Source organism: Pholcus phalangioides, unplaced genomic scaffold, assembly GCF_987345545.1.
Source record: "Pholcus phalangioides strain wild (caught in Gottingen) unplaced genomic scaffold, Ppha-v1.0 ptg000018l_1, whole genome shotgun sequence".
Taxonomy (NCBI): domain Eukaryota; kingdom Metazoa; phylum Arthropoda; class Arachnida; order Araneae; family Pholcidae; genus Pholcus; species Pholcus phalangioides.
Window position 1 is genome coordinate 10129889 of NW_028301611.1, and position 15782 is coordinate 10145670.

The 15782-nt window shown below is 38.8% G+C and overlaps 1 protein-coding gene across 4 annotated transcripts in view; it reads right to left on the reverse strand.

Annotated features, from left to right (window-relative positions):
• The window catches only part of LOC149071707 (dietary and metabolic glutamate transporter-like), a 30445-nt gene extending 19655 nt beyond the window's left edge, over positions 1-10790 (reverse strand). For 2 of the 4 annotated variants that reach the window (XM_089247687.1, XM_089247684.1), the window contains exons 1-3: positions 10723-10790; positions 10527-10642; positions 2006-2159 (exon numbers count right to left, since the gene is read on the reverse strand). In XM_089247687.1, coding sequence (XP_089103813.1) covers positions 2006-2159; positions 10527-10546 — 174 coding nt within the window. In that variant the 5' untranslated portion in view covers positions 10547-10642; positions 10723-10790. The remainder of the gene's footprint in view (positions 1-2005; positions 2160-10526; positions 10643-10722) is intronic. The other 2 variants (XM_089247688.1, XM_089247686.1) reach the window with 2 other exon arrangements.
• Between the last annotated feature and the right edge of the window lie 4992 nt (positions 10791-15782).

The following is a 15782-nucleotide window of genomic DNA, read 5'->3' on the forward strand; positions in this document are numbered from 1 at the left end:
GGATAAATTATGAATAATTATTTCAATGATAACTTTTTTACTGTCGATAATATAATTTATAAGATACGTAGATATTTACGAATACATGGAGGGCTGTGTAAACTGTTGTGGACTCTACAACAGTTTTACACAAACATAAATTTATTGATGTTTCCCATTTGGCTTCTCAAAGGCTAAATAAACTTAGGAAAATCTAAATCTCCTTAAAAAGTGCCTAAAATTAATAGTTTTGACTATTAATATGTATGGAGTAAATTTCTTCGATTTTCATGGAAAAAGGAGCAAAATTTACTATTTGTCAGTTTTTAGACTGTTCAAGTATTACGTAAGCAAATTTTTATCCATTTTTGACTCCCCTCCCCTCCTTGTCAGCAAAAGTCAGCAAAACGCTGACACCCCCCCCCCCTTGTCAGCAAAATTTCGTCATCAGCTCTGCCCCACTGAATCTCAACTCATATTGTCATAAAGGGTGGTTGATGACGTAAGCATTATCCAAACCCCCCCCCCTTGTCATAGAAAAGTCAGCAAATCGGAAACCCCCCTACCCCCTTGTCATCAAAAGTCAGCAAATCGGAAACCCCCTCCCCCCACCGATGATGACGTAATACTTGAACGGCCCCTTAGGGGCCCCCGAGTACATATTTTAATTTTTGTATTTCCCCAATGAGATAATTTTTGCGGAGGAAGAGCAAAATGAATTCCGTTCTCTTTGCTGATCATATTTCATATTTTTGTTGAATTTTCAAAAGAACAATAGAATTCATATTCCTTTCGGTTCATTATGATGGAATAGCTTATATATACAAAAAACTCCAAAAAAAATTATTTGGCATCACTTAAGATCATAGCAGTATTACATTGTAGGAAATTATGACATCAGAATTGAAAATCGTGATTGTTCAAGAAAATACGGAAGTTTTACGAGGGTGGGCCGAACCACGGCCCCGAGGTCACCTCGTAGGGTATTTTTCCTCGTGGGAGCATGTCGAGGGCATTGACTACTGAACCACACATGCACCTCGTCCATATTCCTCTGAGGAACTTCTAACGAATTGCTGCATGTTGGAATGTGTGTGTGTATGCGTAGTGAACCTGACGTGATAAATTTTCCTAAGTTAATCACTATTACCGGCGATTTATGTACCCAAGCGTCGTTGGTAAATTTAATAAGCACAAAAAACATTATCACTTTACTGGCGATTATGCATAATACCCAAAGTCGCGTCGTTGGTAAACATAATAAATCGTTCTATATGATAAACTATACATAATAATCCATTCATGTATTGTATCATTATATTGGGGTACGATCGTAAAATCTGTTATCATCGTTATAATTACGGTCCGAGACTGTATTCATTACACATACTAGACTCATTTAGAATTTTTTTCCAGATGAGTCTAGTATGAGTCAAGTACCCTTTACTTTAAAATTCACCAAGTACACAGGGTATTATGCATAATCACACATAAAAGGCAATAAATTGCAAATATTTATCAAATTTAGCAACGATACTTTACATAATTGCCGGTAAAAACATGTTTTCAGTATTTATCAAATTTACCAACGACGCTTGTGGGTATCAAACTTATCAAGATGATTGGTAGGTATACATAATAACCGGCTATTATGTATGGCTATTATTACTATTATTATTATATAGTTATGGTTATTATCACGTTTACCATAACCATTTGCTGCCAGAGGGAAAATACAACTGTGATTTTCATGGATCTGCATTGGACGGACATGGGTCCCTTGGGAGATCAAACTCTTGTATTCAATTGAGTGTAGTTTTTGTGTTGTGATGTTTTTGTGTTATGCCTGTGTATTGTATTTATATGTATGAAAATGGCAATATGTCCACCAGGATCTGCGTAGGTCTGAGTAGGGTCAGGGTATAATATAACCACTTTCTATCTAGTGCTAAAAATCGATATGTAGAAAATTGTAAAATAATAACACTCTAGAGATAGCCAAATTAAATTCATAGACATCTATTACCTGACTGTCGTCTTCAGTTTTGTTGAACAGTTCGTATGTGGAATTTTTTGTCATCTTGAGAATAGCTATACCAATATTCACTTGATGAGCATTTAACATAAACATCAACATGAAGCCATACGCCGCTGTAAAATATCGGTATTCTATCCCCATCCTTAAAGAAGAGAGGAAATCATCAAATTATAATTCCTAATTCATACATATACCGTGAATATGATATATGAAAAATCACAAACGAATTCTTTGAATCGTATGAATAACTTCCTTCGATTTGAAATGGCAATTTTTATGGTCAGTCTTTCTGAATCGAGCCATTACGAGATCGATAACAAATCATTTAATAGCACTAGATTGAAATTTTGATATTCTTCGGTCTGTTATTTATAATTTTGCTCCTGTGGCGTATTCTGTGACCAAGTGTTGGCAATGAACTTCGTGAACACTTGGACTTCGATCAACTTCATGTAAACGAAATAATTGCTTCATTTCAATATTATCGTGCCTTAATACGATAAGCAGCGAAACTCTTGTCACTTCGCGTCTTTTTCTCATCCTGCCGTTTTTAATACGAATGTTTCTTCTTTTTCAATTTCGCGTGCGTGTGTGGGGGGAGAGGAGATCACGAGACGTCATTTGCGTCCTTTTCTCATCCTGCAGTATAAATACGAGGTTGGTTTTATTTATCCGAGGATGTGTGTGTGTGTGTGACGTCACTCTCCGCTATCCATACAAAGCTTTTTACAGCTGGTTGATGCGAAGATATATTTTTGGAAAGAGAGAAAATTCAACTGTCCCTGCGGGGAATCGAACCCGCGTCCTTTCACTTTCCGGGTGAAACGCACTAGACTACAGAGGCAACGAATTTCTCAATCTTTCCTTGGAGCTTGTGTGCACTGAACGGGATCGTACATGGACGGTCGGACCTAACTCAGGCCAAAGCTCACAACTGCTGATAATGCCACCAGATGGCGACTTATTGATTATTTTGTTTTATTTTTTAACTTTGTACGAGCGTGCGTTGCAAGCGTGTGTGAGTGCGTGGGTTATGAGTAGGCTGACCATATTTCCTCGAGAGAAATACGGGACATCTGGATTCCAAATACGGGACATCGCCAATTATCGCCAAAAACTACACCAAAACAAAACAAAGTAGCCAAATATTGTTGAAATTACGGAGAAATCACAATGGCGGGAAATGATGCATTACTGCAAATTGCAGTGGATTAAAATTCATTCCACGAAAAAAAAAGTTTACCAAGGCAAATGTGGGAGATTGATATTCCCATATATAGTTGTAATTATCATAAAATAATTTATGAGTTGAAAAATAATTTCAATCTTTGACTTCAATAAAGAATAAAAATTCAAGTAGTCTTCGTGTGAAATACGGGAAAAACCGGGACACTTTTGCCAAAAAGTCGGGACGGCCGAAAAGACAGAAAATACCGGGACTGTCCCGGGAAATACGGGACGTATGGTCACCCTAGTTATGAGACGTTTGCGTCTTTTTTTTTTTTTTGTCACTGCGTCTTTTTCCTCATCCTGCCGTATAAATACGAGGTGATTTCTGTTTATTTTTTTTCACTTCACGTGTGTGTGGGACACGATGTCTCATCACGAGAAAAAACAGTTACAAAAACAGAACATGGTCCTTTCCCTAGATACTTATTCTGGTTTAGTAAGTCTCAGAATGGACCGTTGCCTTTGCAATTCTGATGGTTTGCTATTGCATTTTGTCACTAGCTGTCCTCAAACGATCATACAGTATAACATTTTGGACCAATGGCGGAAGAACGTATTTTTCTTTAGAAGAAAAGGACATTGCAAAGCCAGTTCACAATGTCAAATTGAAGAATCTTCTGTGGTTCTTTGAAAGGAGCCTACACTTATTGCATAACAAGCAAATCAGGATGTCGCAATTTGATGGGGTAAACTAGCGGTCTGATCCTGACTATATACAGTGAAACCCGCGATTAACGGACATCCCTCACATGCTGCCAAATAATAATTTCCTGTTGTATTATTTATTTATACAATAATGTTGTTTAATTAATAAACCGAGGCCCGTACATGAGAATGAGGTTGATGGTGACAGAAGCGATGTTTTACATTTTGCGAAAATATAAAGGGCGCAGGCGAATCAACAACAGTGAAGGGGAATAAGTTCCAGTTAGCAATGGTATGCGGAAAGAAACTTAATTTAAAGCAGTCAGGGCGATAGCAAAGAGGGGGGTAATCTTATGCGGATGATGAAGTCTGCTAGAGATATATGTTGGCTTGGAGATAATACCGGAAGTATCGAAATTTAAATGTTTATGTAGAATTTTAAAAAGCATGGTGAATCGAGCAAAGAGGCGTTGAGTACTGAGAGGGAGAAGATTAAGTTCGCGTTTTAGTTCGGAAACAGACACAAAGGAGGACCAAATGTCGTAGATAAAGCGGACGGATTTATTTGGTTGTATTGATTCCAGCTCGTTCCAGATTGTTCTCGATATTGCTAGCAGTGTAGGGGTCCCCAATTTCGAAGGCATAGGAAAGAACTGGAAGAATATATGTTTTAAGATAACAGAAGAGTCTCACATCGCGAGTAGAGTGCTTGAGGTTGCGGCGAAGAAAGAAGAGTTTATTGAGACATTTCTGGTAGATACGATCGATATGTTTATTCCAGCGCATGTTTGCTTGGTGACACCAAGGTATTTATATTGAGAAACTTGGGATGTAGAGGAGTTGTTAATAGTAAGAAAATTTGAGAGGTGAAAGTTTACGTGAAACTCTCATGAGAACCGCTTCAGTAATGTTGAGAGGCATTTGGAGCATACCATTGGGAGATGGAATTGAGATTATGTTGGAGAAGTTCTTGGTATGACTCTGACTCGTAATTTGTGGTACGGTATATTACGGAATCATCAGCAAAAACGTCTAGTGGTACAATTGAGGGTTTCCTGAGAGGTCATTAATGTATATTAAGGACAAAAGTGGGAAAATTACTGATCCCTGCAGGGTCCCCGAATTTACGTTGGAGAGTTGTAGTCTTTGAAATGGGCATATTTTTTGTTGTATTTTAGGAAGACTTCCACCCAATTGAGCAATTGAACGTTCAAGCCGAGTGTAGACAGTTTAAGAAGTAATTTGCCATGGGAGACTTTATCATATGCTTTTGAGAAATCTAAGAAAATAACATCAGTTTGCAAGCTTGTATCGACGGCTCCCGAGAGGTCATGGGTGAAAAGTGACAATTGCGAGGAAGTGGGGTGTGATCGCCTAAAGCCATGTTGATTAGGGAATAAAAATTTTAATGAAATATAATTTAATAAAGTATAATAAAAGTATGCATTTCCAACCCCTGATTTTATGGTCATCCCCTCTTCTATGGACGAATTTTTTTGTCTTGCCGGTGACCGCAAAAGAGAGGTTTTACTTTAACCCTTCCCTCTGAAAATGAGACGGAGTAGCTACTCGAGTGGACGGGCTTTGCCATCATCGATGCAACCACGGTCGCGAAGAAATCAAGTGCTAAAATAAGTGACCGATGGATACTTGGCCACATACACTATACAGGGTGAATACTACAGTAGAACCTCTCGATAACGGATACCCATGGGACTAAAAGTTTGTCCGCTAACGGGGTGTGTCCGGTAATCGTGAGGTACGATATACAGCAAAACCCCGTATATATGACTTTCACATTTATACGGCATTCTGATTTGGTCGCAATTGGTTCCAGTAGCACATGCATTTTAATGTCAAAATGTATATGCCACTGTAAAGGTGATACATTGGTGATTAATCATAATCACCAATCGTCTCGATAAAGATGGTTTGATTGAATTTCAGTACATGTATCATTTTTTTACCAGCGATTATGTCTAATTCCGAAATAAGTTTGGGAATTCTGATAAATATGGAAAACTTTATAACCTTTCTTCTCTTCATTAAACCAATTAATTATATTAACAGTACCATATTTTGCAATAAAAATTGTGCAGAAAAGTGTGAAACGAAGATAAAACATTCAACAACATTATCAGTCTTGTAATGTTGGCCTTCAGATGCATCATAACATTACCATTCGAATTAACCATCCTGGACCATAGTTATTTATGTTCAGTTAATGAGTAATTAATTGACGATTTATCGTTTTTGGCAACACGAGTTTGGGATTAAACATAATCTAAGTTGTGTGTGTGTGTGTGTGATAAATTCTCTGTTTATTACCAAAAAATTAATAAATTAGAGAAAAAGAATTAGAGTTTGCTTGATTTTACTGCCCGCTATCGAGAGTGTCCACTAACGGGAGAGTGAAATACATTAATTCCTATTCCATGGGGCCGGGATCAGAAAACTGTCCGTTAATGGGAGGTGTCCGTTAACGGGGAGTGTCCGTTAGGGGAAATTCCACTGTATACGCATAGGATCTACATGACCAAGTACATTTCGGAACAATTCATCGAATATTTTCCTAGATATTCGAAAATATCTCTGAACTCTAAAGTGTACTATGATTTTATGTGGTTATATATAGTGTACTTTTGCCGCACAAAGCAGAAGTAAACGAGATGTCTAAAAACACCAAAGTTTATGGTTTGTGTTATTTCGCGGATTTTCCGTATTTGCGGTTATCCCCGGAACGTAACCTCCGCGAATACCGAGAGACGGCTGTACAGGAAAGTGGGATCCTAACTACTCCAGATATCACCAAATCTTACCATAAATGTTGGCAACTGCCGGCAAAATTGCCAAACGTGTATTTCTTGGGGGAAAAAATGATCATGAAAAATAAATGAGATGAGTATTTATATTTAAAAGAAGCAAACAAGAATTTATAGATTACTAGGGGGGCTCTGGGCCACCCCCCCCCCACTTCTCTTCACAACATATCTTGTTTATTTCGTCCCACTTCATCAGCGTTCTATGGAAAGGGACGTGTGAAAGCACCAGCTTACTGAAGTAACGAATTTTAATAAAAATAATAATAAAGAAACAAAAAGCAAATGAGATTCATCAAGTACCCCCAGAAAAATTCCCCATGGGGGTCCCCAGATTCAATTCGCTGAATTTTAGTGAGGCCCCACACTGGATATATCTCGGACTACCGATGTGTTGCAAATTTTACAATGTTAAACAACAAAAATCAATGAGATACATATCCAGGGGCCCCCGCATTAGAACCTGTCAACATTGCCATGGAGCCCTGACCTGGAAGCTTGTCGGACACCCCCCTGTGAGGGGCCACGAAAATTTTTAATTTGTATCAATTTCACAACGAATAAAATCCAGGGCCCCACATCCAGTAGCGGGGACACAATACGCAGGTTTTTAGTGGGGAATCCAGACTGGATTTATCTCGGTCTTCCACTGTTGCAAATTCTACAATGTTAAACAACAAAAAAGAATCAGATTCATCCAGGGCCCCAAAATGAAACCTGTAAACATGGGGGCCCACGACTTGGAAGCTTGTCGGTCATCCCCCGCTGCGAGTGCCATGAAAAAGTTTCATTTGCATTCGTTTTACCAACGAATAAAATCCAGGGCCCCCCAACCAATTACCCGGGACACCAATTCTCATATTTTAGTGGGGCCCCAGACTGGCTTTATCTCGGGCTTCCGCTGCTCAAATTCTACAACAGAAAAGAATGAGATTCATCCAGGACCCCCAAAATGAAACCCGTAAACATGGGGCCCGACTTGGAAGCTTGTAGGTCATCCTTGTATTCATTTCACCAACGAATATAATCCAAGCCTACCCACGCAACTACCCGTAACCGAATTCGCAAATTTTGTGCTTCCGCTATCGCAAATTTTTCAACGTTAAAGCAACAAGAAAACAATGAGATCCATCAAGGGCCCCTGGAAATGAAAACTTTTAACTTTCCCATGAAAGTATACGTGCAATCCCCCCCACCGGGTACCCCGACCCTGTGTCGGGAGCACTGCTGTTATATGTATATTATACATATACATACCTCTCGGCATGACCCGCCCCCCACACGGGCAGGGCTGACAGGGGCCACAACGATTCTTATCACTTTTTTATTTTTCACACTATAAATTAACCACAGAGGGGTTCCTGAAAAGCTGGTTTGGGGGCTCACCATCTAAATTCCAGCCTAAGGGATCTGCTGTAGGATGTGGGAGCCTCTCGGTACATGCACATAACATGGTCCCGATGGGTCAAATGTGCTAGAGTTAAATGAATACTCGACCCAAAATCGTAACCGACTTCCGTAACACAAAAACGTAACAGATTTCCGTCACTCAAAAACGTCACCCGCTTCCGTAACACATAATCGTCACTAATTTCGGTTGCTTAGAAACAGGCCCTTTTCAAGTTTGTGATTTTATATTATAGAGTAGATGTACATTACCTTTATCACTGATTCAAGTAGAGATCATATGCATAAAATTAAGCTTTTTTTGAAGGAAAAAAAAAAAGCTGGGATAAACAGTACATATTTTTACGTGAAAAAAATATCGATATAATTAAAATCCGGCTACTAATTTCAATCGAAGAATTGTAACACTTTTGTCTGATAGAGGGAGGAAGGGGTTCCAGTTCATTCATGCGTTTCTCACATGTGAATATAATATTGTACTGTATAATTGTTTTCAATGTTTTCAAGAAGGCATATTTTTGCTGATGAAATTTTATTTTTACCTGTTTATTGATTATAGACAAAAGTGCCTCAGACAGGCGCCATTTTTTCATATGAATTTGTCATGTGAAAAAAAAAAATTGAATCACATCTGATGAGAAGTACATCGGGACCAGGTACGAGCCCTGCTTGACCCACTCTTTTTGTGAGGGCCATGCAAGGACCTCAGTCCTGCATGGAATAGGAGCTTCCAAGATAAGATCTGTCAATGATTTATGACAATAAATATGTAAATTAAGAGGTGCTGCCTGTTGTTCTTTAATTTTGCCCTGGGGCTATGATTTTGTTGGGGCAGCAGTAGGGACATGCTTTTTTTTTTTCACAAACCAGCTTCCTCTAGAGATGAGTGGCAACTTTTTGGAAGTGCAAAAAAAGAGGTATGATGAGACATTATCTCCTGTATCTCTAGGAGGCTGAGATGAATTAAGCATTGAATAGCAAAGAGTTGAATAGAACATTTCAACACTGGAAAGTATTATATTTACGTGCGCTCATTTATACACTCGAGCTTTCACTTCAAAATTATTTCGACGTGTAAAAATTTCCGAGAGTGAAAAAATTGTCATAACGAATGTGTCATAAAAGATGCCGCCGTGTAACCATGCCTACATAGGTGGCCGCCTCTTCACCTCTGGGCCAAATAAGGAAGCTATCGACACTCAGGTGAGGCAGCCATGAATATTTTTATGGGTATTGTATTATTGTTTTTTATGTATGCTGAGGTGAGCTCGGAAAGAAAAGTCATCACGTCTCCGCCGGGACTCGAACCCAGGCCCTCTTGCATACCGGACAAGCATTCTACCATCTACACCACTACTACAGACACAGTGCGTGAAATTAGGAAGGCAGATTCATGTGTCTCCAGTGGTGTAGATGGTAGCATGCTTGCCCGGTATGCAAGAGGGCCTGGGTTCGAGTCCCGGAGGAGACGTGATGACTTTTCTTTCCGAGTTCACCTCAGGATAATATCCGGAAAATAACTGTTTCCTTTACATTGTAATTTTTAGAAAAATTATTTCCATTGGAAAACTCTCTTGCATAATCCGATAGAACTCATCCCAAAGATTCAGCAATCGTTAAAAAATCGATTTAGAAGAAAAAAAATGAACATGTTCCCTTTTATGACATGAATGTCGCTCTTCACTTGTTAATACAAGATATACGGAAGAGTGGATGTTGTGAAGATATTTATTATTTGAGATGTTAATTTCTTTAAGGAAGGAAAAAAAATCATCTCTGCCTCTACCGGGAGTCGAACCCGGGTCCCTCGATTGCCGGACGAGTGCTCTGACCACCAAGCTACAGAGCACTCGTCCATGAGCTATTGGCTGATCGGTTCACCGTCCATTGCACGGTTCCGTTCGGCACATATATACGCTCTAGCGAAGGGAAATCTCTATCTCCTTTGTAGCTTAGTGGTCAGAGCACTCGTCCGGCAATCGAGAGACCCGGGTTCGACTCCCGGTAGAGGCAGAGATGAGTTTTTCCTTCCTTAAAAAAAATTACCATTCCAAATAATAAATATCTTCAAAACATTCAGTCTTCCGTATATCTTGTATGTTCCCGTTGAAAACAAGCTCCTCATTCACACTTTAATTCTTCTTTCTTTTATTGTGAAAGAATGAACTAGCTGATTGTGAAAAGAAATTTTTTTACATTCGATTTGCAATTGCATGAAATAATTTTTAAAGTAATTTTTTTTGAAAAATCGACTCGTCTCGTTGACATCCCTTAACTCTGCTAAGGGATGAAAACTGGAAACAATGATCGCGACAATCATGCTACAATAGTTGTTATCAATGGGAAAGGAGAACAGACATTTCGTTAATGCGTTAAGCTCGAATTCTAAGAATCTCTTGTAAAAATACCTTGAATTGCGTCGTTGCATTTAATGGTTGAGTTTCACTGCTGTTTCGATTTGAAATACGGCAAGCACCATTGATTAAATAACAACTATGTATCACCATTTAGTTTTGTAACTGCCCTGAGACGGAAAAAATAAAGTTCATTAAACAATAGAAATTTAACGAGTTCATAAACGTTGTTTCTTTTTTAAAAACTTACTTGAGAGAAACCACTCATTTCACCAGTAGATGGAGAACTTCGCCGTTGCACAGCAAACATAATAATACACCTGCAGCATATGATGTGAAAGAGCAGGTGTGTAAAGTTCGAAATCTATTGGTCCAACATACGCAATGAGGCTTTTCGAATAGACATCATAATCATCATCACGAGGGACAAACACTGGATGATCCTCCATAGAGATCAATGTTAAAATTGCCGATTTTAGCGTAGAAATGCGGAAATTTAGTGGGGGTTTACCGCCACGTCAATAATTTTAAAAATTGGATCGAATGTTTGATTTTCGAAATATTGAGTTCGCTAAGAGATACGAAGCCCAGAAAATTAAATATAAAATAATGAGCCAGACCCACTTTTGAGGTGGATATCCATGCAATAACATTGATTTCAACCTTTTATTTATATTTTCTCAAGCGCGAAAATAAGAATTAATGTCTACGTATTGTTTTTATAATATCCAATTTCATCAATCCATGTAGTTTAGGATGTTTTGAAATTAATTATGGGGCCCATATAAATTACATTGAAGAAATTCTGCAGCTTTAATCAAGTATTTTTTGAAAGTAAAAACAGGCAGATCGATAACTTGAACTTAAAAACAAAAAATTTCGAAATATCTAGCTCCCATTAAAAAGAAGAAAAAAAGATTCATTTCTATGTTTCTTTACGTTAGATTTGTCTCATGAGTCGCACAGGAAGTCGCCATATTGGTTAACTTGTATGTCCCTTAAGAAAGAGGGAAATATCACGTGATCCAAAAAGCCTCGTTGAGTAAATCGTAAAGGTTCATCGCGGTTCAATGAAAGAAAAAAGTGTTGACCACATTTCCTCGAGAAAAATACGGGACATTGTCAATTGCCGTCAAACAGTCGTTAAATCGTGGCGAAATTGTCAATTATGGCACAAAACCGACCAAACTTCCTAAAACACCACAAATACATGTAGATGTTTTAAATCCTCCGAGTTTGAAAAAGATTATCAGAATAATTCGAGAATTCCGAATATTTTGTTTCGCATTTTGTTGATTCAACTTCTTTTTCCATTCACCTCCACCCCAGCATTTTCCTCTCTGGTGAAGGAAAAAGGCCTGCCATCACAGTACATTTCCATATTTATGACATGAATGTCGCTCTCCACTTGTTAATACAAGATATACGGAAGACTGGATGTTGTGAAGATATTTATTATTTGAGATGTTAATTTTTTAAGGAAGGAAAAAAACTCATCTCTGCCTCTACCGGGAGTCGAACCCGGGTCCCTTGATTGCCGGACGAATGCCCGGGTTTTCTTCAATGAGGCTTTTTGGATCACGTGATACCTCCCTCTTTCTTTGAGGGACATACAAACCGTTTTCAAGTTGAACCAATATGGCGACTTATTGCGCGACTCATGAAATAAACAAATCTAGATTTAAAGAAATGTAGAAATGAATATATATATATTTTTTCTTTTTCAAGGGGTGCCAAGTATTTCGATTTCCCCCCCCCCTCCCCCCGAAGTTCTAGTTATTCATCTGCCGGTTTCTGCTTCAAAAAATTTTAAAACTGAGGAATTTCTTCGATGTACTTTATGAGACCATAATTAATTTTAAAACAATCTAAACTATATGAATTTATGCAGTTAGACAGTAAGGAGACATTAATTGTCATACTTGAGAAGATATAAATAAAAAGTTGAAATCAATGTTATTACATGGATCTCAACTCAAAAGTAGGTCTGGCTAATCACTTCATATGTAATCTCCTGGGCTTCGTACATCTCTAAGCGAACTCAATATTTCAAAAATCTAGAATTCAATAAAATTTTTTAAAATTATTGATGTGTGGCGGAAAACCCCGCCACATTTCTGCATTTCTACAGTACAATCGGCAATTTTAACACTGATTTCTATGAGGATTACCCTTTTCCCGACCCTCAAACAGATGCTGATGATGATTATGACGTCTATTCAAAAAGCCTCATTACTGAGAGTATATTGAAAATGTGGCAAACCCTTATAAAGGCATAAACTATTATACATATACTAACAGGATTAAAGAAGTGACAAACCGTTGTAAAGGCATATACACGTCTGAAACGCATTGCTAGGGAACCACGGTAACCAAAGTAAACGTTCGGAAAGTGATTGTTGAGGCCCAAAAACCATTGTTGCCCGAACAGTTTTTTTGCCCGTTTGGGGCATTTGCCCTGCTCTGACGAAATTTTAAGGTAGCCTATCGTTCAAGTTAAACGGGTGTTTAATGTCCTTGGAACTCTCACGAACTTGCGAAATGATGCAAGTTTGTTTTTGTTTTAACTTTATTTCATTTTATTTCCTAATTTTTGCTATAATTTTTCATCAATTTTTGAATTCATAATAAATGCCGAATTATCACTTTCAATACGTTCTGGAGTGTTACTTCTTAAATTAATTCCCGTTTCCATCAATGCATGACTTTGGCCATTACTCATCTATTCCAAATTAACTGGGATCAAGAGGTGTCCGAAGTGTGCATGCACTCGTGAGCGCTCGGCCCTACCTTTTTATATGGGATTTCGAATTCTGAATACTAAGCTCAGAACGGTTTTACAAAATACTGTGGGTGCTTCAGCGCACACTGCAACCCCCTACTCTGACACCACTGTTCGGATCCCTGAATCTACATATAGCCCAGGGGCTTGAATCAATCCGAGGGCTCCAAAATTATAAGCTTTCAGTAATTATGTAATTATGTCTTTTTATAAATTTTGAATTTTCATCGATTCTGAAAATATTAATCGTGCATCGAAATTAATCTCGATTGTGGCACGGCTTGGAAAAAGGTTGGCCACCCCATGCCTTAGACCAGTGGTTCTCAAATGGGGGCCATATGGCCCCCTGGTGGTACTGGGATACTTCAAGGGGGCCACGGAAGAAAATTGAGAAAGGGGCCATGTCAGGTGGTTTGGAGGGATGCAGAGAGCTGAAAAGAAAAATTAAGGTGTGAAGAAATAAAAAAAAACTTTTATATTTGTGACTGGACACTTACAGAATCCAACAAAACTACCCAAAAAACTAGGGCCATTTTAGGGCATGGACAAACCCGGGACTCACCGCCTACATTCTGCAGCAGGTTCCCTAGGATGGGAGTTTTTCGCGAGGCCCCCTCTAGATTAAATGTAGTGTGAAAAAACAAAAAATGATGAAAACTCTATCAGGCCCCCCCCCCCCGAGCTGCCGCTCCGTCAGTCCCACTCTTGTGAGGGGGGTCAAACCCGGGGGTCTCAGGTCCATAAGTGACCCCCACCTCATGATATTTTGTATAGTACAATAAATTTTGAAAATAAGTAGGGAATATGTAGGCTGTTTATTTACACCTAAGTGTGAGACTACCATAGCATCACTTTACCTAGGGGGCCCATGATGTTGAGACGGCCCTGAATAGAACTCGGACTAGCGGGGAGCTGAATAAATTCTAGCCCAGTGGTCGGAGACCAATCTCATTTGCAAAATTTTCGTTCAGTATATATTCACTGAAAAAATAAAATACATGTAAAGGATCTTGCTTCCAGATGAGGGTCGAAGACTCTGGGTAGGCCACGTGGCTCAGGGGAGCCACGAGAAAAAAAATGTGGTTCAAACGAACTTATTCTAAAAATCTTTTTTGCACTTGGGGATTTAAAAGAGCTATTTGTGGTATTTTAGGAAGTTGGGGGTCAGTTTTGTGCCACAATTGGCAATTTCGTCGTAATTTAACAACAATTAGCAATGTCCCGTATTTTTCCTCGGGAAAATATGGTTAGCTTAGCTACCACAAATTTGTTCCATGAGAAGACCGTAAAACATAAAAATTTAACCAATAAGATCGCCGGTTGCATTTGCTCCAATGTAACCGATGCGCTTATTGGCTTAATTTTTCAAGTTTTATCAAAGAGCTTTTACAAAACTTCTATAGTATAATCCCGGCCTAACCCAATTTTATTTTCTTTCTTCCAAACTGTGCATCGCCAACACCATCTATGACAGAAGGCTACCACGTGAAGTATCGTGACATTACTTATTTTTTTCTTTCAAACCGATCACAACTCAGGTCTATCGAAACGGGCAATTTACGAATACTCTTGAGAGTAGAAAATTCAGCAAGAATTCCCGAATAACACATCAGGTGTTGTTCAAGTGCCTATATACAATACACACTGTATAGGCTATATTTCTCTGATAGCAAACAGTGAATAATATACTAAGAAGCAGCATACTAAGAAGCTTGAATCTGTGTGTTTGTATGTCTTACTGTGTTATACTACTTTATATCATGTTTTCATTTATTTCTTATAGGTTTGCTGCACTTATTTCATTTCATTGGTTCAGGTATTGCATAGTATATTTCAATTGAAGTATCATGATATTTGTTTAAATTTTGGCGGAAGTGTACAACATGCGTTATCAATATATGTAATAGAATTGGCTCGCCTACTCCAGCTCCGCAAAACAGTCTCAACGACGGGAAATACATTGGATCCTGAGGCATAATGAACGCAAAATAAAGGGTTGGTCATCCCACCCGTCAGTCGGGCTGCGAAACAGCCAGCCAAATACGTTTTGACGAACCAGAAAACGAAGGTGAGCTGCTTCAGTCGTCTACACTTACATACTACACGGATGGATCAAAGTCGGAAAAAGGGACTGGAGCTGCATATGTTAAGACTAAAGGTAAACAAGTAATGGCCAGATGGTCGGTCAAGCTAAAGGATGATAACTCAGTGTTTCAGGCTGAGCTTTTTGCCATCTATAACGCAGTCTTATATGCTTCTTTACATCAGGAAACTGCTCCAATTAGATCTGACAGTCTCTCCAGCATTACAGGCGGCCTCTAATCCTCAGTCAAATCATGAAATGTCTAGGACAATAAGAAAGCTTCTCTGCAATCATACCAGAATAAGCTTCTCTTGGGTAAAATCACATATAGGCCAATGGGGCAATGAATTGGCGCATACCACGGCGAAGGAAGCTCCCGAAGTCGGAATCATTACAGGTGATCTGCTGCTTCCCGCATCACACGCTCAAAGCAATCCCGTGGAAG